Below are 24204 nucleotides of genomic sequence, written 5' to 3' on the forward strand. Positions count from 1 at the left end.
GCTTGAAACCAGAAAGGGCCACATTTGCGATTAACAAAAGGAGTGAAGTTGAGATCATCGTTCTAGAAGAATTTGGCATGGTAAAGTTTGGTAAAAATCTTCCAAAATAAATTTCCCACAGAGAACCAGAGATATTTGGCTTCAATATTGACAGCTTATTACCAACAATGTGGTGTTCTGTCGCAAGAGGAGCGCTATCGACCACCATGAACTTCTCGAAGACAACATTCAAGCATAATTGGAATAACCACAGTGGACCTCCAGCTCTAAGAGGAGATCGATCTTGCAGGTTTTCGACCATTAGACCTAACTCTTCATATAAGTTTCTTAAGAGGAGTTTAGCCAGGCAATAGTCCAATGTGCTCTCAAGGATGAGTGTTGCCAATGGTTAATAGAATTTTTGCATTGTCACACTGCGCAAACAAAAGACTATCTCATTTAACCAATAACACAAGAACGCAATGTGTTCTTCAATGACAGGGTCATCACCTCCTTCCATATTGTTTCTGATGAATTTCCCGTAAAATGAACTATTCCAACTGTGTTTGTATTCTTTGGATGACTTTAAGTCATGAGTAATAATGGTGTGCGTAGGGGAGGGACTATTTCACATCGAAGGTGTAGATTGGTGCGCGTATGGGAGAGACCATTCCACATTGAAGGTGTAGATTGTTGGTTCTTCGAATCCAAAAGTAAAGAGCAACTCTAATCATCCAGTGATGAGTAGTGAGTCGATACCAAGACAGTCGAAGAAGGTCATAGATCCCACTTGTTGCCCAAAATTTCTTTTTGTCAGGTTCGAGTCTCTTAAACCAGGTCAAAAAGGGTGTATTTTTGGAAATTTTGGGATTGTTTCGAAAAGTGCGGGTTTTATCATCAAAGGGAGCCATGTAAATAACATTTTTTTATCAAGAGCTCTTGGTTTGGCAAAGTCCGAAAGAAAAAGAGGACTTCATCGATATGAGAATAGGGCTTAGGTAGCGTTTGGTAAAGAGACAGACTAAGAAATAGATACTGAGAGATAGAGACAGAAATTAAAATAAGTCTCAGTATTGTGTTTGGTGTAAAACATCGTTCAAAATATAGTAGAGACTAAATTACCCCTACTAATTAAAAGAAAAAAACAAAAACCCTCATCCAATCCTCCAGACAACCATTTCCCCTTCCTCCTTTCTCAATCCCCAATGTCTCCCGTCAGTTCACCCAATTTCGCTGCGTCACTCTCCTGCTTGGCGTCGAGTTCGCCGTCGACGAGGAAGCCTTGCCACCGTTTCTCCATTGCTTCACTTACAGTTCTCTCCATCTGTCTCTCTCTCACGTTCGATCTCTCTCTCCCTTGCTCTCTCTCACTTTCTTCTGTTGGTTGCAGGGGATACTAGATAAGAGCAAATTGGTTGCTATTGATGCTGGAAATAGGGGCTATCCTCCGAATAAGGTATGTAAGCTGATGATTACGATAATTTTGACACCAAATTTCTGATGATTCGATGATGACATTGATATGAGATGGTTAGCATCGTTGTTAACTTTGAATAAAGTCACGATTTGAAAAATTGTTTTCCACAGTGAGTGATTTTGAGTTTGTGGTGTCTGAAATTTAAAAGGAGAAAATATTACATGGTGATTGAGTTTTAGAGCACATAACCTAGGCATGTGTTTGCTGTTTTTCATTGTATTTGAAAAACCAAAATTGCTTGCAGTTGATATGCTTATTGGCTGCAATTATTTTACTCTGCCAAATGTTTGCAATTATGTCACTGAGAGCTAAAAAAGAAGATAATTTTGTTTCATTACAATTTTGTTAGCTAAAGGTCCCATCCTTCAATCTCATGATTGGGTTGACCTGGTCGAACTATCTGAAGTGGAGAAGGAAAGAAGAGCAAAAAAAAGGGGGCTTGAGTGGACAAAGCCTTCAACTTCCGTCCCACTTCTCTATCTGTCAAATCCCCTCTCTACCTAGGTGTAACCTTTGATAATCCGTCTTCCTAGAAATGCTTCGAATTTAATCAACTCAATTTTGAAGCTGACAAAATGTCACACTCATGGTTTGTTCTTTGACGTAATGCATGATTCGAGTAACCACTGCAGGTTGGGTTTGTAGTCAAGTTGTGATTTTTGTTCTCATTTCTTGGTTTGCTGTTTTGGTGCTTGCTCTTGCATTAGTGTATATGGTGTGCCAGGTTTCAGTTGCTTGCTGTTAACCCATGTTTCATGTGTTTTCATCTTTTTATGGCCCTTATTTTGTGAATGCACATTATAATTCTTTTTTCATATGTTAAACCAGGTTTTCGAATATTTTGGGTTTGGGCAGGAGATCCTAGACAATGTTTTGAGTCGTGGATATATGGAGCGAATAGGAAGGGTGAAAAAGAGGATTGGATGACAAATTTTTTTGCTATAATTTGGTCTCTGTGGAAACATAGAAATGCTGCTGTCTTCAAGGAGGAAAAGGTGAATATCTCTCTTTTGGAACAAGATGTATCGTGTTTGGTGCTAGTTTGGTCACGAGACAGAAGGCTTCGAAGAACAGGTGCTAAGAATTGAGATATCTAACAACTTATTGGTATCTTGTTTCTCTTGCTGCTTGTGTGGCTGGATTTTATTCCTTTATTTTCTTGTTGTGTAATGTCTGGTTTGAGTTTTGTCTATTCCTTGTTTAGTGTGGGTTGACTAGCCTTGTTTAAGCTTGGTTTTTATTTGTTTGTGAATAGCCTTTTCTTTTAAAGGTTGTGTCAGCATAGAAACTATCAACAAAAAAAATATGTTAAACCAGGTTTCAGTCACTTTTTTTGCTATGTATTTTGCACATTATAATTAAGTGTTAATTTTAATGTAACATACAAAGCACAATATGGCATTTGAATATTAAAACTAAAAAATAAAGTAGCTTAGTTATGCATACATTACTTTAACCTTTCAATTGTTAATTATGCTGTCCTTCTTTGGTTTCTTTGTTGTGATAGGGCTGAAGCTATAAAAAAAGTCCATTGTGAGATCCCTATTTACTAAAATATCTAAGCTCTTTATGCACACTATATTTGTTTTACTTGTGTTCTATTTAACTATTATGCTTTTGTATTCTCTTTTGCTAAAATCCTACAATCAAATTTCAAGCTGTTTTGGATTAGAATTGAAGTTAAATTTGTTTCATCTACAGATCTGCTACAAATGCTATCATCTATTTCGAGACATTCAAACTTCATTGAGCACACCATTGAGAAATCCAAGCAAGCTAATGATATACAATTGAGAAACCCAGTGGATACATAACTTATGCATCACAGAATCTCTTGAAGGCAAAAGGAACTACAGATTAAGTTATAGTGTTGGGTTTTAAATTGCAGTAGGAGCATTTGTGTGTAATTTGTTTGTATTTGCAAACATGTTGTAAAAGCATGTATATGAATAAATTAGATTGACTGGTATGTTGTAGTGTTAGGTTTTAAATTGTTGTAGGAGCATTTGTGTGTAATTTGTTTGTATTTGTAAACATGTTGTAAAAGCATGTATATGAATGAATTAGATTGACTGGTTTGTTGACATTGAATTCTTGAAATTAGATTGGCTGTTTTGGAAAATTCTTGTATTCTTCACCTAATTCCAAACAAAAAAAACTGCAAAATCTGATCCCACTAAAACGGTATATTATCATAATTTCATACAAAGCATTAATATAGATGGGAATAACAACTTGCTAATAACATAGATGGTAGGAGACTATGAATTTAGCATATTGAACTCATCAATATAAATTCATGAAGCATTAGTTTGAAAATTCAGTATCTAATATTAACTTGAAAATTTATGAAGCAATAATTTGAAAAGACATAATCTAAAATAACTTGTGAATTAGGACATTTCACCTAGTAAGTTATTGAATTCATAAAAATAACTAAATCATCCTAAACTCATAAAAATAATTAAATCATCCTAATAAGTTATTGAATTCACAAAAATAACTAAATCATCCTAACTATGTTCAACAAGAATCGTTAACTAGAACCACTTATTCTGATTAAGAATGGATCGCACATAACCACTCTTATGAGAATCCTTCAAACCCCAAAAAACCTTCTCCATTTGCGCAACCTGCACCACCTCATCGTTATCGAATCCAAGCTGTTCAAGCTTCTCACCGACCATGAACTTCTCATTCATCCCAGATATAACATCAGCAAGAACTTGGGCATTCTTTCCTTGTTCAGCGGTCAAAAATTGCACATGTTCAACCATCCTCTCTAAAATATCATTTTGCTTCCGCTTCTTTCCCGAATGCCTTCCGCTAGCTGCACCAGCATCAGAGTGTGAACCTGCTCCATGTCCTTCATAAAAACTTACATTTGCTAACATTCCAAAATCGTCCAAACTTGTTGCGAGGTGCACATGTTCCTTGAGCCCACTCTCTAACATGATAGCGAGTGCCTCTATATGGTGCTAGGAACCCATGACTATTTGTGTAACCCGCATCTATTAAATAGTAATTACCTATAAACATTACATACAAACAAAATAAGCTTTACTACTGTGCAGTCAAGCTTAATGTCAAAATCTAACTTATGACTTATAAATTAGATATTACCACAAGTGATTGCATCTCGAAATATTCTTGAATCAGATGCCGATCTCTCCCATCCACTAAATACATAAGCAAAACTCATATCTCAGTTACACACTCCTAGGATATTAGTACATATTTTACCCTTCCTTGTTCGATATCTTGACTTATCAGACTCAATGACTGTCACCTCTATATAAGTGTCATCTAATGCTCCCAAGCAACCCTATAATTCATAAAAAATTACAACTTTTAAATAGACAATCCTTCTAGGCTTAAAACAAATTACATACATAATTCATTTAGGTTTACCTTAAACTTTCTACATGTTGGGTCTATACAATCTTCTTCAACTGGTGAGGCCTTGGCGAATTCTTCAACTAGTGAGGCCTTGGCGAATAACAAGTTTTGCATACCTATAATAGTATTTAAAACCTTCTTGAAATACTTACTAACTGTTTTCCCAAACCTACAAAATCTAACTTGTAGACTACAGTTTTTCTTGTGATGAGCTAAGATAATTAAAAAAGTTGCAATTTATTCCGGCAAGCTTACTTGACCATCCTTACGAAGTCCTCCTTGGACTTGAAGCAACTCGCACAAATTAGCAAAGGCATTTGTGTTTATTCTCAACTCACAAATACAATTCCTATCACCCTTACCAATAATACGCTCTAAAGCATCACGTCTAATTCTACTATTCATTCTTCCGCCTAATAACACTTCCCCACTACTTTTATTCCTAAAGTACACAAATAATGTAAAAACAAAGTTCAACATCAAATTATCATGCTTTGATCTCATCGTTTCATAAAAAGAAACACATCGTTTAATAATCTCCGACCGCTCCATTCCTTTCTAACACAATCATTTCATTCAAAATAATTATAAACATTCAATTTAATCAAATCAAAATCTAAACTAGATATAATCATTCAATGTCTTTTGTCACATGTACTTGAATACGAAATGCACTTATTATGAAGCTTTAATTTAAATTTAGTCTACACCTACTATGAGTATGAGCAATTGAGCACACCTCCATATCCAATTTTAGCAAAGTTTGCAGTTCAACATTATTAAAAATCACACAAACTCTGTTATTCATTACTCAAACATATCTCATTGAATAATATTATAAAACCACCAACAAGACATAATAATACATATTAGACTCTGTCTCAGGTATAGTAGGTAACCAGGTAAGGGCATAGGACATTTTAGTTTCAACAAGAAATCAGCATACAAAACTAAGTTCATTAGAACACAAATTTAAATTATGCAAGAAATAAAAATAGAAAATACCAAAACAGAAGATAATATGTAGAAGGCATTGAAATCTACTAAAAATTTCAACAAGCAGAGCAGTAGGACTTTTGAATAAAAAATCATATAACTCCATACAACTTCTATAAAACTGCAATAAAAACCAACACAAATGCGAAAGAGACAAGAAGAGACGACAAGCAAAATGCAAATATGGAGGAGAAGAGAAGAGAAACAGAGGTTTCACGAGGATACCATGAACTGAAAAATATGCCTACGAAGATGAAGGTGTGACGGTGACTAACCTTGCTCACGGTGGTTCGACGATTGTGACGACGAGGTAGTGGTCTTGCAAGCGGCGATGGGCAGCGGCAGCGGCAGCAGCTTCAGGGTCTTCGAGCTCCAAGGTCTGCGATTGAAATTATATTAGAAGAACTCAACCCTGATTATTTGATTTAGTCAAGAGGGCAAATTAGGAATTAGATAATTAGAATGAAGGCATTTTGGAGATAAATTGTTATTTAAATTTTTGTCTCCGTCTCAGTCCCTGTATCCCTACTTTTTGGAGATACTGAAATACTGAAATTTTTAAGACAGAGAGTGAAATTTTAATACCAATCTCTAAGCCAACAAACATGATACTGAAACAGAGTCCCTCAGTCTCCGTCCCAGTATTTCAAAACAAACACTACCTTAAAAAACAATGTACATGGTTGTCGACGACAAAAGGTAAGAGAATTTTGTCTACGTTAGAGGTGTCGATTGGATCCTTGATAATGGTGTCTATGTCCTTTGATAAAATCCTAAGGTTGGTTCTAGAAATTTCCCCCCATTGGATCTTTTCCTCTCTTTGAGGGTTCAATCGTTTTTCCAAATGCTATGGCCAAAACAAAGATTTTAATATCAACAACAACAAAACCTTGTTCCATTAGGTGGGATCGACTAGATAGATCAAATGATACTATTAAGTTCTATCATATATCATGTTTATAAAGAGATCGTTTACATGTAGATCTCGTTTGACCACTTTATGGATGATCTTCTTCTGCCTTTCACCTCTTATCCATCTTCCATTTCATCCACCCTCCTGACTAGGTGCTCTATTTGTCTTCTTCTCATATGTCCAAAGTCCAAACTACCTAAGATTAAAATAATTTTAAAATATAATTATGATACCAAACATTATTTTAAGAACATATAAAAGTAATTGTTGAGTTAAGAAATTAACTAAATTAATTAATGATGACAAACATTATTTTTGAGCAAAATAAATAATTAGTGTTGATTAATTATATCTACTTATTAACTAATTGTTTATTGTTGCAGGCCAAATGTTAATAGCCCAAATGGAATAAAAGGCATTCAGCAAAGAATATTGGGCTGAAAGCAAAATAAAGAGCCCAAGCAAAAGCAAAGGAAGAAACCAAAGAAATTAAATCGGGCCATGCATACTAATACCCGATCCAAGCCCGAACTGGTTTCAGAATTGAAATTCCCTCTCTCTTGCTTAACTAAAAGCAACGTTCTTCTTCCTTCTAATCAAGTCACATCAAGATTTCAGAAAAAGCAAGAAAGAGAAAGAGAAGAAAAGCTTCTTCCATAAGCCACTAACCAAAGAAGCAAGAGAGAGAGAGTTGAAGCTTGTAGCACAGAAGCTAAATCAAGCTTAAGAAAGGTAAACCATATCATCTTGCATGCATCAAATCTTCATCCTTTCTTCCCTACTCTCTGCTCTATCCGAAAATGGCTTTGAAGGGAAAGTTGTTCTCTGCCCTATTCTGCTGTGTATCTACGGTCTTAATTAAAACTTGGGGACCAAGTTGGTGTTCAAGGGTTCAGATTTGGTTGACCATTGGAAAACAATTTCGGTTACTCCTTTGTGGCTTTCGGTCAAGTTGGAAAAGTCAGAAGGAACGGTTCTACTTTGATGATTAAGGAGAAAAAGTGAATCTGTGGTTGGTGAAGCTCAAGGCTCAAGATGTTGACCTTGGAGGAAGAACCAAGGAACATGCTAGGAGATAAAAAGAAGCTTGTTGTTCATTCTGAGGTAAGGAGAGATAACCAGTGAACTTGAGGTGTTTTGTTCTGAGAGAGCTCTTTGAAGAAGTTCAACTAACTGGACAGTGTAACCAATTCAAGGTGCATTCCGCCAGTATGAAGAACTAAATCAGAGGCTTACTAATCTGGTTTTTCGCATAGCACAGAGGCTGTTGATGAAGTCAATCTCCTTCATGTTTTTCTGATTGTAATGTACTTTTCTAAGCTTATCTTTCTGTAATTTCTTGAGAGAAAAGGCAAAGTGAGAAAGCTTAAGAAAAAAGCCATGAGTGGAAAAGGGCTGAGAGATACACTTGAGAGAAAAACTTAGAGTTATTTTCAGATTTCTTTAGGTTGGTTAAGTGTCTTGTATCTTGTACTTGTTTGGTATCCCTTTCTTAGTTGGGTTAGCACTAAGAGAAAATAGTTAGGTGTTAGCATAGCTAATGTCAAGTTAAGCTAGAACTTGAGTGTGAAATTGGTGTATGTAATACTGTTAACTATAGTGAAATTCTTCCATATTTGTAGAGGAGACTGGATGTAGGTTGCATAGCACAAAGCAACCGAACCAGGATACATGCTGGTGTTAGCTTTTTCTTCTCTGTCATGTTCTGTTTTCTGTTATTCATGAGACAAAAATAAACTGTCTCATAAATTTCCGCTGCAGAGTTCAAACAGAATCAGATTTGTAGCTTTGCTTAAAAAGGGTCAAAACAGCAACTTAAAAGGAAGGCATAGATTCAACCCCCCCTTCTCTAAGCCTACCACAACCTTCAGTAATCTATCAACATACTAATATAATCAAATATCTATTCTTAATATATAAAAGTAGGTACATAGGTTTACCCACATTGCTTCTAAGTTATTTCTCTTTTTCTACTAACGCCATGTCAACACCAATGCTTACTTGGCAAAATTTTAGAATCCACTACTCAAATCTTGCTAAATCAACTTTTATTTTTACATAAAAAAAATACAAAAAAACTAAAAAACACAATAAATACCAACAAATTAACTTTTTCCAAATCAATCATTATTTCTAAAACAACAAAAACACAAATTAACATTCACCCTAACAAAAAGCTCTCAAAACCAAAGAGCTTATTACCTTTCTCAAACCCTCACCCTCTTAGCACCTCTTCGTACCAATATCCTATTTCCTCCATCCTCTTCCGGTCTCATCCTATTTCCTCCATCCTCTTCCGATCCCATGAGCCATTATTTTTTCTTCAAAACAAATTGTACATCGCGATGTCCATCTACGCCGGAGCCGCATTGCATAAATTGCATAAACTAGGACAAACTCCATTCCTCCGGTTTTTCTGTCAGAGCTCGATTCTGGGTCTCAGACCAACATCACCATTCGGCGCCGCCAACGTAGAAAATTTGTCCCAGGTATCTTCCTAAAGATTTTCAACTTTACCGTTTTCTCTTCTTATTGTTCAATATCATTTTCAATAGTCGTATTTATTTGTTATAAATAATAACATTTTAATTGTGAACTCATTGCAAGTAGCAGAAGTTTATGTATTCCTCTTTTGTAAACGGTTCTGTCTAACAGTCACAACCAAAATTAATGTGCGTTTAAAATTATTGCTCCCAATATACTATCGATTGCAATATTTCATCATCAAATTATAAATTGTTATTTTATATGTGGAGTACTTTTTCCACAATTTACATTCACGTGTTCCTTTTTTTTCAAATTGTTATTCCAGATGTGCAGTATTGCTTCCACAATTTATTTGTAATGGATTATCATTCTTTGACCATGTTTTATTCTCTTTGTTGTAGAATGATTTGCAGTGGTAATGACAGACCGGAAGAGTTAATACCCAAAATTGCTAGATAAAAATCAACCAATCACTATTTAGTAAAATATTTTAAAAAAATTAAAATAAAAAACTCTTATCTATTATTATTCAATTGAAACATCAAGTACTAATTAAATGCAATAAACATACATTAAAAGTGTCATAATAATAATAATTATAAAAATTTTAGTTACAAATATTCAAATTCTACAACTTATACATATTAAAACTCTTACTATTCTTTATTTCTTAATCTCTTATACTAATTGTCAAAAATTTCTTAAATTTAATATAACATTTTATATATTTTTCATTCTCATTCATTTATTTTTTTCATTATTTACAAACAAAAAAACCGCAAGAAAAAATAAAGTGTAGCCATTAATGCAAATCGAAAAAAAAAGAAAATACACTTTTGTATAACTCTAATATAAATAACCTAAATCTTTTTAAAAATAAATAAATTCAAAATCTATTTATAATATGTTCTCTAAAATATTTTTAATATAATATTTATTAAAATATACTATATAGTATAAATAATCTACTTCTCCGCGCATTGCGCGGGTCTCACTCTAGTTTATTTTAAATTTAAAACTACAATAATCAAATAAATATCCACTACGTCTTTTTTCTGCTGTTTATCCCCGATAATACCTACTCCATTTCTATTCTTCACTTTTCTTGTATAGCAAAGTTTGAACTCGAAAGTATCTAACTCCCTGACTTTTGCACCGACCCATTTTGTTTCTTGTAGATACATGATGTTAATCTTCCTCCTTGTCATGGTATCCACCACCTTCATAGATTTTCTGTTAGAGTGCTTATGTTCCATATGTCAAATCTCAACCTTCCGTTGCTCTGACATTTATCTTTACCTTCTTCTTTGTGAACTAGTTTATTTACCTTTGTCAATTCACGAAAATTTGAGAACTCTTACTCATTTAATACTACACCTGAAACACCGATGAATCAGTTCTTGCTTATTTGACATTGTATGCGAGCTATACAGTGCGTTGCTTCCGGACAACGACCTAATTTTAGCGCAATAACATCTTTAATCCATATCATGAATATTCGACTAAATTTTTATGTTAGTTGTCGAAAGCCTAACATAACCCTCAACCTTAATCTAGATATAGGACCGACTATGGGCTATATATCACAAATGTAATATACGCAAAATTCTTTTAATAAATAATAACTTAAAGAAATCTTTTCGTAAAATTCATCACAAGAAACCTAACAAATAAAGTAAAAAATTTGTATTAATGTAAAAATGCATTACATAATAGAATATATCAATATATTTAAACCTCGATAAATGCGAAATATAGGATAAACAAAAAGTTGAATCGATCTATTCTGATTCCTGACTATTTTTTTATTTAAAAAAAAGGGAAAAATTATTAAAAAAAAAAAAGCTAACAAACCTTTCATTTATTTATTTTTCATTTATTTCAAATTCCCTATTATAAATTATTTGTTGGCAGACTTTGCAATGCAAAAGTCTACTCTCTCTGTTCCCTTCTCTCCTTCCTTCTCTTAACCTTCCCTTCCAAATAATCTCCATAAAACTCCAATTCTGAGGTCAATCGCATTCTTGTTTTTGTTTTTTCGAACTCCCCCACCCTAAAATCACAGTCTTCTTTGGCGTTCGATTCTCTCTCTCCAATTTTCTTCTTTTGCCCCCTTTTCTCTTTCTGTGTGCAGTGTTCGTTTGTTTCTTGTGCCATGGCTTCTGATCTGGAAGCGAAAGCCAAAGAGGCGTTTGTGGAAGATCACTTTGAGCTGGCGGTTGAGCTTCTTTCTCAGGCCATTGATATCGAACCCAACAGAGCTGAACTCTATGCCGACCGTGCCCAAGCCAACATCAAACTCTCCAACTTCACTGGTATCAATTATTTCATTCCTCATCAAGTTTGTGTTTTTCGGATACCCTTTTGCTTGTTTCGTTTGAATTATTTGATTTCTGCTTGGGACTGAAACTGTGTTCAATTGGGTAAATCTTTTGTGGAAGTAGATTCTGGAAAGATTATGGGAACTTAATGAAGTTGTTTTTTTTTAATTGATTTTAATCATTATTGGAGGAGAATTCCTTGCACGTGCTAAATTGGTGGTTATGAATGATGTCTTCGATTGTTTGCTTTGAGGGTGGAAAAAAGTAATGTTCTGGAACAGTTGTCTTTTATACAGTGTTTACTCTAGTTTTATTCTCTCTTTTGCACACGTTTCCCTTTCTTTGCTTCGTGTGTGTCTCTGTTTTTGTGTCTCCAATTTGCCTTCTCAAGGAAGAGCTATATTTGGCTTGAAAGATGGGCAATGCTCAACTACTTTACCATATACTGAAATTCAATTGAATGGTGCGTGTACTCCTGTGTTCGAAGAAGATAATTTGTGCAGTTTTGAACCTCCATATAGAATTAATTATAATACATGTCTATAATAAGAATCTCGAATATATTTCGTTTGATATAGTAAAACTACCAGCCTGAAGGTTAGAATACAATGCTTAGAGTTAACAGGTTGATTTCCAGATGAAAAGAGAAGGTCATTTTGTTTATCATATGTTAATCTCTTTTTGATAAGACTTCTGTAATTGGACAATGAACACATGATTGACCTATCCCATGTTTATCTAATTGTTCATTTGTTTAGGTTTTGAAACATGATTCCTTATTCCTTATTTCACTCCCTCATTCCTCCCATGTTTGTTGTATATGTAATTTTTCCTGTGAGCTTTTGATATTGTGTGTGTTTTAGGTGTAAATAAACATTTACTTTTGGAGATTTAGTTGTGTTCATTCACTATTTTTGGCTAACATTTATGATTTTGTGCAGAGGCTGTTGCTGATGCAAACAAGGCAATTGAGTTAAATCCTTCTTTATCAAAGGCATATATGCGTAAAGGGTAACTAAAGCGCTACCTGCTCTACAAATCTTGTCTTGGATTTGTTTGATTTGCACTTACTATTCATATGGTGTTTTTATTTGGGTTAGATTATGTTTCTAATGCATTGTCATGAGTTAATTTCTTCCCGATCTAAATATGGTTAGTTTTTGATGATTTGTCATTTTATTGTTACGTGAAAATATGAATAGTTTTCTTTGTTATATTAAATATCTGCATCATGTTATGATGTGGTTGCATCACGTGGAAGCCCTGATGGAACAAAGTGATGCAGTTTTGGTGATGGTTGCCTCAACTCGTGTTTTCATCTGACAACATACTACATACTATTCGATGTGCTGTGCAACTTATTGAATCAGATCTCTCCATATTCTATTTGATATTCCATGTTTGTGTTCAACTGCTGTAATCGATAGGTTCATTGATTAAATTCTGATATCTTATTTTGGTTGCAGCATGGCGTGCATGAAACTTGAGGAATATCAAACTGCTAAGGCTGCTCTAGAGGTCGGTGCTTCATTAGCTCCAGGAGAATCAAGATTTGCTAAGTTAATCAAAGAATGTGATAAGCTTATTGCAGGTAAAGTATAGTTTTACGTGCTAAAATTCTTTCCAATTTTTAATCTGGTGTTTACCCTCTCCTCTACTTCTGGTTTTCTAGTTTGTTTTTAAGTTATATGTTACTTGTGATTGCCCCTTTGATGGTTGAAAGGGAAAATTTTGCATACACATTTAGTTTGGCCATGAACTGTCTAACTCTTGATTGGGTATATTATGTTGAACAGAAGAATCTTATGACACACCAATACAGGAGAAGACCACAACACAGGAAGAATCAGCAAACGAAGTTCAGCCTGAGAATGTCCTTCCAGAGCAGCCTCCAGTTGCAGTGGTTAAATCTAAATACAGGCAAGTAAAAGGCGCTTCCTGGATTTTTTTTTTTAACTGCTCTATGCTATGGATATTGTTTTTTCCTATATGTGGAGAGTGCTAGTACTGATGTAATTATTGTGTGTATATTTGCTAATTATTTCGTTTGGTATTTAGTTTTTTATGAGCATTTCAAGCATCTTGTCTCAGATTTTTTTTTTTTAATTTGTTGTTTTCTCCCGGTTTCTCTGTATATTGGTTTATGATTGGGACGACTAATAAATAGCTCTGTTTGGAATCTTTTACCTTGTAAATATTGATATTGCTTATGTAGGTTTTGAAAACATATGTGCATCTGTCAAATTTCTTGTGAACGATGGTTCTAATCAACTAGACATTTTTTGTTTATGAAAAAAAAAATTGCAGGCATGAGTTCTACCAGAAACCTAATGAGGTGGTTGTAACTGTATTTGCAAAGGGAATTCCAAGGGAAAATGTTACTATTGACTTTGGCGAACAAATTGTATGGTTCACATTATAAAACTATCTTGTCAGTTGTATGCCTTTTTTATTACACTTTAGAATATATTTGATAATTGGATTCTGCACTTTAAACGATTTTTTTCCCTCCTCTTTTTGCAGCTAAGTGTTAGTATTAATGTTCCTGGAGAAGATCCATATGTTTTTCAACCTCGGTTATTTGGAAAGGTATATGAATGTGAGGTTCCTTTTTTGGATAAGCTTGGGGCACGGGGACAAATGTAGCTTTCGCTGTAAATTGGTTTGGTTTTAATGCGGGTATTTATGTCTGGGTGGTAATTCTATGTTATCTCATCAACATTATTGTTTCAATTCAAATAGTTTTGGTTTGAAATTTTTGTTGTGGTTTCTTCACATATATCAAAATTCATAAAATTATGGAAAAATATAGCTGATCCTGTATTTGCAAATTATGAATTAACCACCCGTGTATGATCATTTTAGCTATGCTTTGTTTTAGTTTTTGGTTTTTTTCGGTATGTCATTCTTACTGTTTTTTTTTTATCAATCAGATCATACCTTCCAGATGCCGGTATGAGGTTTTGTCCACAAAAATTGAAATAAGACTCGTAAAAGCAGACCCTATTCACTGGACATCTCTTGAATTCACCAGAGCTACAGTTCCACAAATGGTTGTTGCCCCATCAGGTAACTTTATATTGTAAGCATGTAATATGCATAATCTTAATTGAATCCGCAGTAGTTTTCAGTTTGACATGAGTAAAAGGGTCTGTCCAGGAGTATTAGATAGGGATTTGAAACTAGTTCTGCATGTTCATATATCCCCTGAAATGTATCAAAATTCACATGCTAACATGCTATATTCCTTGGCCTAAATTTTGCAGCCACAGGAATCAATAGACCAACTTACCCATCCTCAAAACCAACAAGGGTTGATTGGGATAAGCTTGAAGCTCAAGTAAAGAAAGAGGTTTGTCTGCTGCTTATGTAAAATGTATTTAACTCCATTTCAGTGTGCCTCTTACTCATGATATTGTTTATTTCAGGAGAAAGAAGAAAAGCTTGATGGCGATGCAGCTCTAAACAAGTTTTTCCGGGAAATATATCAAGATGCGGACGAGGATACACGAAGAGCAATGAGAAAATCATTTGTAAGTTTCATATTTGTCATCTTGTTATGTATTGAAAGAACACAACTGATGCTGAGAATTCTAGCAAATTTTGTATATATGCTAAGCATTTGGTGCTTGTTAAATTTTCCTTGCAGGTGGAGTCTAATGGGACAGTGCTGTCAACAAACTGGAAAGAAGTGGGATCGAAGAAGGTGGAGGGAAGTCCTCCTGATGGCATGGAGTTGAAGAAATGGGAATATTAGTCTGTTTTCTTGACAACGATTATGTATACTGAGTGTGGGATTATGCTGTTGAACAAAATGCATATTTGACTCTTTTGTTATTTTTCATGGAGATACTCTTGGTTAAGACTTAGATAGTGCATGGTAGAGTGATTGTTTTCTTGGGGTCTGCTGGAATATAATGCAGTTCTGGTCATGTCTGTTTCAAATGATGCTTCTTTTGTGTCCTGATTTCTACTAATACATCAAGTGAACCAAGTATGAATTTCATAAATAAATGAGAGTTCAAATGTCTTAATTTAGCAATTAGATATATATTTCATCAATAAAAATTTTCTCTCATTTTTGTTTACTTCTAGAGCTAATAGGAGGGATAGGAAACGGTAAAATTATTCAAATAATAATGACACTTTCTTCACAAGGATATTGGATATTAATATCATATTGTGGAAAATGGTGTCTTTGAATTCAAAGTTGCAGCTTGAGTATAGAATGGATCGTTCTATTTTTACGGAGCCATTTGCCTTGACTTCGTGAACGAGTTTAAACCCTAAAGTGGTATCCGAGATTGGCGTGATGCTTTAAAATTGTTCATGATCCTTGATTCATTTTCAGTCTTGTGGATGTATGTTGGTGATGTGGACCATTAGTGACACGTGTCATTTTATAGTTTGGTCACGTGTAATTGTATAATGACAGGTCGATCAATAACATGGAGCATATTAACATAGACAGTTGTGCCATATGTTGCAATATGATTCGTCCATGTGTCATCATACATCAAATTGGTTCTTGACTTTTCATTAAGTGACTTATTTTAGTCTTCAAAATTAAATGTTGTACACCAAATTAATCCTTTTATCATTTTTTTATAAATTCAAAATTTTCAATATCTTTAGATAAATTTCAATTCTACTTTTTTATGTTAATATAAAATATTTTTAAGATTTTAGCTTTAATACAAATATCTTTAAAAATAATATACAAATCAAAACTTATATGCCACATACCACAAGTTGAAATGCTACATTGCTACCTACTAATTAAATGGATAGAGAAAGTCTAAGAAACTAGCACTTTTATTAAAATTTAGCCTGCACTTGCCCAGTAAAAGAGAAGTGAGTAATCCTATATCGTTGGATGAAATCTCACACTATTAAAAACACCAATGATAGCTAATTAATGGCTACAAATCACAAAATTTGTTGACCCTAGCACTCCTCAGAGAGATAATGGATGGATAGTACTCATCAAAATCATCATTAATTTCAAAAGAGAAACTACAAGCAGAGAACAGATTGTCCTCACTTTTCAAACATGGATAAACTCTGCATTACTAGGACGGTGATGGTGGAGCCATGGAGGTGTTTACTTTGACTTTCATTCATTTAATATGTTTGGAGAATAGGCAATAATTCCTCTTCCACAATTTTTCAAACATATGAAGAAAACAAATGCAAGTATTTGTTTCCGGGAAGATGAGGCTTTGCTAGCTTAGCTAAAATGTTTGTGTATAAATATGTGATCATTTTTTAATGCTAATCCCATCCCATTTATCACCACTTGATTCCATTCTTCCATTGTGATGAGTGCAATGACAATGACAAATCCAACTTGTTCCAAAATTCTCATGAAATCTGTACTCATAATGTGCTTCATGTTGCAAGTAGTGGACCTTGTTTGTTCTAAAGAAAATGCAAAGTGTATAGAGAGTGAGAGGGAAGCACTCCTTCAATTCAAAGCTGCCATGGTGGATGACTTCGGCCTGCTCTCGTCGTGGAAGGAGAAGAGCAATTGCTGCCAATGGAAGGGTGTTCATTGCAGCAGACTCACCGGCCATGTGCAAAGACTTGATCTCAGTTCAGAAGCTGAATACATTGAACTCAGAGGAAAGATTCCAGAATCATTGTTGGAGTTGCAACATTTGAGGTACTTAGATTTCACTGGGATTCATTCCCAGGACAATCATATCCCTGAATTCTTTGGTTCTTTGAGAAATTTGAGGTATCTTGATCTGTCACATTGTGGTTTTGGTGGAAAGATTCCAACTCAATTTGGTTCTCTTTCGCATTTGAGATACTTAAATCTTCAAGCTAATCTTCTAGAGGGTTCAATTCCATTTCAACTTGGAAATCTGTCCAAGTTGCAATATCTCAATCTTGATGTCAATGATTTAGAAGGGACAATACCATCTCAAATTGGGAACCTTTCAAGCTTGCAAGAGCTTTATCTCTTCAATTTTGGTACTCTCAAAAATGGTGATGGTGGTGGCCAATGGCTGTCCAAGCTCAATTCTTTAACCCATCTTGATCTGAGTCATGTATTGAATCTTGAGAATTCTCATTACTTGTTCCAAATGGTTGCTAATCTGTCCAACCTAAGAGAGCTAAGTCTAACCAATTGTAACTTTTCGGATCATTCTATCTCTTCATTTTATCCTTTCAAGTTCAAATCATCAAATTCCTTATCTGTCTTTGATCTTTCTTTGAACCACTTCACTTCATCCATGATATTCCACTGGGTGTCAAATGTCACCTCAAACCTCATTGAGCTCAACCTCAGTGATAATAACCTCTTTGAGGATCATGTATCAAATAATTTTGGCATGGCAATGAATTCTCTTGAGAACCTTGACTTAAGAGATAATAAACTCAAGGGGAGCAACATGAAGTTGTTATCGAGTATCTGCACTCTTCGATCATTATACTTGTCCCAAAACAATTTTACTGAAGATCTTGCATCAATTCTTCATAATTTGTCAGCTGGCTGTATGAGGGACTCACTAGAAGAATTGGATTTGAGCAATAATCAAATCACTGGCTCATTACCTGACCTTTCAATCTTTCCATTCTTAAAGCAGTTAGATCTTTCACTTAATCGGCTAAGCGGAAAGATACCTGAAGACATCACATTGCCATCTCAGTTGGAATCATTTTCAATCTCAGGAAACTCTTTAGAAGGTGTAGTTCCAAATTCATTTGGGAACACATGTACCTTGAGGTCATTAGATTTTTCATTGAACAATTTGAGTAGGGAGCTTTCATTGATAATTCACCACTTATCTGGCTGTGCTAGAAATTCACTCCAAGAATTGCATCTAGATGACAATCAAATTTATGGCACATTGCCTGACCTCTCAATATTCCCATCTTTAAAGAAATTATCTCTTGATGCAAATATGCTAAATGGGAGGATTCCTCAAAATATTCAATTTCCACCACAATTGGAGACTTTGTACATGGGATCAACTTCTTTGGAAGGTGTGATTACCAATCATCATTTTGCTAATATGTCAAAGTTGAAGGTGCTGGATTTGTCTGACAACTCATTGTACTTGAAATTTAGCAATAATTGGGTTCCTTCTTTTCAACTGAGAGAGATATACTTGAGAAATTGCAAGTTAGGTCCATCTTTTCCCAAATGGTTGCAAACACAAGATAACTTGTTGAGCCTTGATATTTCTAATGCTGGAATTTCAGATGTTGTTCCACACTGGTTTTGGACCCTACCATCATGGAAACTAGAATCAATGAACATTTCATACAACAATCTTACAGGTACTATTCCAAAATTTCCAGTAAGATTTAGTGAATACCCATCGATATCTCTAGCTACAAATCAATTCGAAGGTCCGATCCCACCGTTCTTGCGAAGAGCTATCTCCCTTGATCTGTCTGATAATAAATTTTCAGACTTTGATTTGTTTGCATGTGCCAATGGTATAGTTGAACAATTAGGCAAATTGGATTTTTCAGATAATCATCTATCTGGAAAAATTCCAAATTGTTGGAGCAAGTTCAAGTCTTTAAGCTATATAGATTTGAGTAATAATAATTTGTCTGGAGAAGTTCCTACCTCAATAGGATCAGCTCTTCAACTTCAAGTGCTGATGTTGAGAAACAATCACTTAACTGGGAAGCTACCATTCTCATTAAGGAGTTGCACAAATTTAGTAATGTTAGATGCAGGGGAAAATGAACTATCAGGGGTTATACCTTCTTGGATCGGGGGCGATTTACAACAATTGCAGATGTTGATCTTGCGAAGAAATCGCTTCTATGGAGGTCTACCATTGTCTCTTTGTCACTTAGCAAATATTCACCTTTTGGATATTTCTTCTAACAATCTAAAGGGACAAATTCCTACATGCTTCAAGAACTTCACTGCAATGATTAAGGGAATGGTTTCAGCAATGCCCTATGATGATCATATTTATTTTGTCAACAATACTTTGCAAGGAGCCTCTGATTTTCTCATGGCAGAAGGACAACAATATGATTTAATTACTCTGTTGATGTGGAAAGGTGTGGAACGGATGTTGAAAAATGACAAGTTACTTTTAAAGGGCATTGATCTATCAAGCAATCAGTTATCAGGGGAAATTCCAAAAGAACTTGTGGATTTGATTGAATTGGTTACCTTGAATTTATCAAGAAATAATTTATCAGGTGAAATTCCTCTAAAGATTGGTAATCTTGCATCACTAGAATTTCTTGATTTGTCTAGAAACAATCTATCTGGTTTGATTCCTTCTAGTCTTACACAAATCAACCGTTTGTCTATGTTGGATTTGTCTCATAACAAGTTGTCTGGAGAGATTCCAATTAGCACACAATTGCAGAGTTTCAATGCCTCAAGTTATGAAGAAAATCAAGATCTTTGTGGGCCACCTCTTGAGAAAATGTGTTTCAAAGGAAAATCAAGGCAAACATCTTCGGCAAAAACCAAAGAAGATGATCATGATCCTTTCTACCAAGCATTTTACATGAGCATGGGATTGGGATTTTTTGTTGGATTTTGGGGCATCTTTGGCACCATTCTGTTCAATCGCTTTTGGAGACATGCTTACTTCAAATTCTTGAACAAGTTGACAAATAAAGTTATGTCAAGGTGGTAGTAAGTGGGCTGAATGCACCAAGTTGTTTGAACTATGAAGGCTAGCTTCATTTCATTGGTAATGTTTTGTGACACCTAAAAAAGAAAATTGAATGTGTGATGCTTTGTAACAATTTTGCCTTTCACTTCTCTCATTCTTTAACGAGAAAGTTTAAGTGGAAAGGTGGGGTTTGGTAATGTGTATCAATGTATCGTATACGTGTTTTGCATTTGTGCTTTAATATTTTGATAAATGACAAATAAAAAAAATGTGTTATGTTTTTTACTTTTAAAAGCCAGATGTATTGATATATTATTTAAAAATTGTAAGTTTAATATAAATTTATAAATTAAAAATAAAAAAATAAAAATTATATTTTATTATTAGACTTCTATTTTCATATTAGATACATTCGTAGTATATAAGACTCCGTTTGGTTAGTGTTTTAAAATTTTGAGACATAAATACAAATATATATAAAGACATAAACACAAAAGGATAGTTTAATACTAAATTTGTTTGGTTGCGAAGACATTGACTAAGAGACATAAAAGTTAATGTTCATATTCATTTTTTCGTGTCTCAGCTTTTTTTAAATATACCAAATACATGTTTATTGTGTTCATTTGTCTTTTGTGTGTAAGCGTGTCTTTAAAAATTTATGTTTCAATAACCAAACAACATATATTACTGTGTCTCTTTGATGGACATAGACATGAAACAAACAATGCCTTAGATGCGTCATGCATGCATGTTTGCCTTAAAGACACTAATTAACTAATTTCTTTTTGTACTTAAAATGCTTTAACTTTTAGCTTTTGTTCCATATATTTGTAGTATATAAGATGCAGCATGCATATGTACAAACCTATATATATAATTACAATAATTATGTTGACCGCAACTCCACAAGGTTAAGCCATTGACTAGGTCGATTGCATTGCAGGATTGCAGCATCGACGTAATTTAATCAGAGTTAAAAGTAAATAAAAAACCTGCTGTAGATATCAAGAGTAGACATATATAATTCAGAGTCTGTTGAACTTGTTTTGCACTCACTTCAGAATTTCTAGTCGAAGCAACTTGCTTGTATTGTTGATGAATTATGAGTTTGAGCGCAATCATGCCGATGAATGCGAGTTGTGGAGCCATATTACTTATAGTTATGGTGGTGTCGATGTTGCATGTTGGAGTTGTTATGAGTGGGTGCATAGAGAGGGAGAGGCAAGCACTGCTGGATTTCAAGGCAGCCGTGGTTGATGACTACGGCATGCTCTCTTCGTGGAAGGGTCGTGATTGCTGCCACTGGAACGGTGTTGGCTGCAGCAACCTCACTGCCCATGTAATCAGTCTCGACCTTCACGGTGACTACATCTTAACGAGATATTCCTACTTAGAACGACTTTTGAGAGGTAAGATTCCCAGCTCGTTAGTGCAATTGCAGCACCTCAGGTACTTGAACCTCAGTTTCAATCGTTTTGAAGAAAACCATATCCCTGAATTCTTTGGTAACCTCACCAGCTTGAGGTATCTTGACCTGTCCAATTGTTACTTTGGTGGAAGAACTCCAACTCAATTTGGATCTCTTCCTCATTTAACATACTTGAATCTTTTTGCCAATAGTTTAGAGGGTTCAATCCCTTATCAACTTGGAAATCTGTCCAAGTTGGAGTATCTTAATCTCGATCTAAATCATTTCCAAGGAACAATACCATCTCAACTTGGGAACCTTTCAAGCTTGCACGAGCTTTACCTTGACGGTACACGTGGTTCTCTCAAAATGAATGATGATGGACAATGGTTATCCACTCTTACCTCTTTAACCCATCTTGGCTTGACCTCTATATTGAATCTCAACAATTCTTATAAGTGGATACAAGCCATCAGTAATATCTCCACACTAACAGAACTCAGCCTAATCAATTGTGCACTTTCAGATCATTTTATCTCTTCACAAACACTAAGTCTTTCCATGTTCAAATTTCCTAATTCTCTTTCAGTCTTGGATCTTTCTTATAACACCTTCACTTCTTCCCTGTTATTCCAATGGTTGTCGAATGTCACTTCCAACCTTGTTGAACTTGACGTTTATTCCGGCCTCTTAGGGGGTTCCACACCTGCCACATCAAATCATTTTGACATCACAATGCAATCACTTGAGCGGCTTTACATATCTCCTGATCAAATCACGGCCAGGGATTTCAAATCTTTTGCCAATGTATGTACCTTATCTTCTTTGAGGGTGTTTGGTACCAATTTGACTGAAGATTTGGAATCAATTCTTCATAATCTCTCAGCTGGCTGTGTCGTTCACTCACTTCAAGAATTGGATTTGAGCTATAGTCAAATCATTGGCTCAATACCTGATGACCTTTCAATATTCCCGTTTTTAAAAGACTTGTCCCTTGATTTTAATCAGTTAAGAGGAAAAATAGCTGACAATATCAGGTTGCCGTCTCAGTTAAAGGCTTTGTCCATCAGTTCGAACTCTATAGAAGGTGGAATTCCAAAGTCATTTGGAAACATATGTACTTTGGAATCATTAGACTTGTCTTATAACAATATGATAGGAGAGCTACCAGTTGCAATCCAGCACTTGTCTGGATGCTCAAGTCTCCAGTACTTGGATCTCAGCAATAATAAATTCAACGGAACCTTGCCTGACATCACATCAATATTCCCATCTTTAATAACATTATCTTTGTACGAAAATAAGCTAAATGGAAAGGTTCCCGAAGAAATTCGTTTTCCATTGCAGTTGGAGACTTTGATGATGAACTCAAACTCCTTGGAAGGTGTGATCACAGAATCTCATTTTTATAATTTGTCTAACTTGAAGGTCTTGGACTTATCTGGCAACTCATTCGTTTTGAAAATTAATCCTGATTGGATTCCACCTTTTCAGTTGCAAGTGATAATGTTGCAACATTGCATGGTGGGTCCGTATCTTCCAAAATGGTTGCAGACACAGAAAAACTTGATCCAACTTGATATTTCCAATGCTGGAATTTCGGATATCACTCCAGAGTGGTTTTGGGCTCTATCAACAAGGCTAAATAGGATGAACATTTCGTACAACAATCTCACCGGAACAATTCCGAATTTTGCATTGAGGCTTGCGGGATATCCTTCTATATATCTAGCTGCAAATCAATTTGAAGGCTCAATCCCGCTATTTTTACGAAGAGCTGTGTCCCTGGATCTGTCCAACAATAAATTTTCAGATGTTACTTCATTTGTATGTGCCAATGATACAGCTGAAAGATTAGACCAATTAGATATTTCAAACAATCATTTATCTGGTCAAATCCCTGATTGTTGGGAGAATTTTAAATCATTAGTTTATATAGATGTGAGTAACAATAATTTTTCTGGACAAGTCCCCACTTCAATGGGATCAGTTCTTGAGCTTCGTGTATTGATATTAAGAAACAATAGCTTGATGGGGGTGCTTCCTTTCTCGATGAAGCATTGCAAAAATTTAGTGATGCTGGATGCAGGAGAGAACAAATTATCAGGAATCATTCCTTCTTGGATTGGAAGCGGCTTACAACAACTGCAAATGTTAAGCTTGCGGAAAAATCACTTTTTTGGAAGTATACCATCATCTCTTTGTTTTCTAAATGGCATTCGCTTCTTGGATCTCTCGGTTAATCATCTGTGGGGCCCAATTCCCAAATGTTTCATTAACTTCACTGCAATGACCACCCAAGAAAGGTTCTTAACAGATTCCCATCATCATTCTTATATTGTCAACCACACCATTATACGGCATATGTATAATTATGATATAATTGCTTTGTTAATGTGGAAAGGTGTGGAACACATATTTGAGAATGATAAGTTGCTTCTCAAAGGTATTGATCTCTCAAGTAATCAATTATCTGAAGACATTCCAACTGAAATTGGGAGTTTAGTTGAATTGGTTTCATTGTGATGAGTTTGGAAAACTCTAAACCAAATTGATGATGATCAAACATTATTAACAGCAAAATTATTAAGCTAATGTTGATTAATGTG

At 34.8% G+C, this 24204-nt stretch overlaps 4 protein-coding genes across 4 annotated transcripts; all 4 read left to right on the forward strand.

Annotated features, from left to right (window-relative positions):
* The first annotated feature begins 11175 nt into the window (after positions 1 to 11175).
* LOC130981932 (protein SGT1 homolog) lies at positions 11176 to 15617 on the forward strand. The gene is made up of 10 exons (XM_057905700.1): positions 11176 to 11566; positions 12514 to 12583; positions 13039 to 13163; positions 13369 to 13492; positions 13880 to 13976; positions 14096 to 14161; positions 14506 to 14641; positions 14839 to 14924; positions 15001 to 15105; positions 15222 to 15617. The coding sequence occupies exons 1-10, from the start codon at positions 11407 to 11409 to the stop codon at positions 15327 to 15329; spliced, it is 1077 nt and encodes a 358-aa protein (XP_057761683.1). The 5' UTR covers positions 11176 to 11406; the 3' UTR covers positions 15330 to 15617.
* Positions 15618 to 16908: 1291 nt separating this feature from the next.
* LOC130981546 (receptor-like protein EIX2) lies at positions 16909 to 19591 on the forward strand. The gene is made up of 2 exons (XM_057905129.1): positions 16909 to 19491; positions 19571 to 19591. The coding sequence occupies exons 1-2, from the start codon at positions 16909 to 16911 to the stop codon at positions 19589 to 19591; spliced, it is 2604 nt and encodes an 867-aa protein (XP_057761112.1).
* A 21-nt stretch (positions 19592 to 19612) lies between these two features.
* Positions 19613 to 20397, forward strand: LOC130979286 (receptor-like protein EIX2). The gene has a single exon (XM_057902694.1). It carries the CDS (start codon positions 19624 to 19626, stop codon positions 20203 to 20205), a length of 582 nt encoding a protein of 193 aa, XP_057758677.1. The 5' UTR covers positions 19613 to 19623; the 3' UTR covers positions 20206 to 20397.
* An 858-nt stretch (positions 20398 to 21255) lies between these two features.
* On the forward strand, positions 21256 to 23936 carry LOC130982596 (receptor-like protein 35). Its single transcript, XM_057906635.1, has 2 exons — positions 21256 to 22979; positions 23090 to 23936. Exons 1-2 carry the CDS (start codon positions 21290 to 21292, stop codon positions 23173 to 23175), a joined length of 1776 nt encoding a protein of 591 aa, XP_057762618.1. The 5' UTR covers positions 21256 to 21289; the 3' UTR covers positions 23176 to 23936.
* The last annotated feature ends 268 nt before the right edge of the window (positions 23937 to 24204 follow it).

The sequence above is a fragment of the Arachis stenosperma genome, chromosome 5 (genome assembly GCF_014773155.1).
Source record: "Arachis stenosperma cultivar V10309 chromosome 5, arast.V10309.gnm1.PFL2, whole genome shotgun sequence".
Lineage (NCBI taxonomy): Eukaryota > Viridiplantae > Streptophyta > Magnoliopsida > Fabales > Fabaceae > Arachis > Arachis stenosperma.

Excerpts from the sequence above, each read along its gene's own strand:
- LOC130979286 (XM_057902694.1), top strand. The coding sequence starts at position 19,624 with ATGTTGAAAAATGACAAGTTACTTTTAAAGGGCATTGATCTATCAAGC.
- LOC130981932 (XM_057905700.1), top strand. The coding sequence starts at position 11,407 with ATGGCTTCTGATCTGGAAGCGAAAGCCAAAGAGGCGTTTGTGGAAGAT. Across the intron at positions 13,164-13,368 it reads ATGTGATAAGCTTATTGCAG|AAGAATCTTATGACACACCA; the intron begins GTAAAGTATAGT and ends TATGTTGAACAG. Across the intron at positions 15,106-15,221 it reads GAGCAATGAGAAAATCATTT|GTGGAGTCTAATGGGACAGT; the intron begins GTAAGTTTCATA and ends TTTTCCTTGCAG.
- LOC130982596 (XM_057906635.1), top strand. The coding sequence starts at position 21,290 with ATGAGTTTGAGCGCAATCATGCCGATGAATGCGAGTTGTGGAGCCATA. Across the intron at positions 22,980-23,089 it reads GAACTCAAACTCCTTGGAAG|TTGCAAGTGATAATGTTGCA; the intron begins GTGTGATCACAG and ends CCACCTTTTCAG.
- LOC130981546 (XM_057905129.1), top strand. The coding sequence starts at position 16,909 with ATGACAAATCCAACTTGTTCCAAAATTCTCATGAAATCTGTACTCATA. Across the intron at positions 19,492-19,570 it reads CTGCAATGATTAAGGGAATG|AAGGACAACAATATGATTTA; the intron begins GTTTCAGCAATG and ends TTCTCATGGCAG.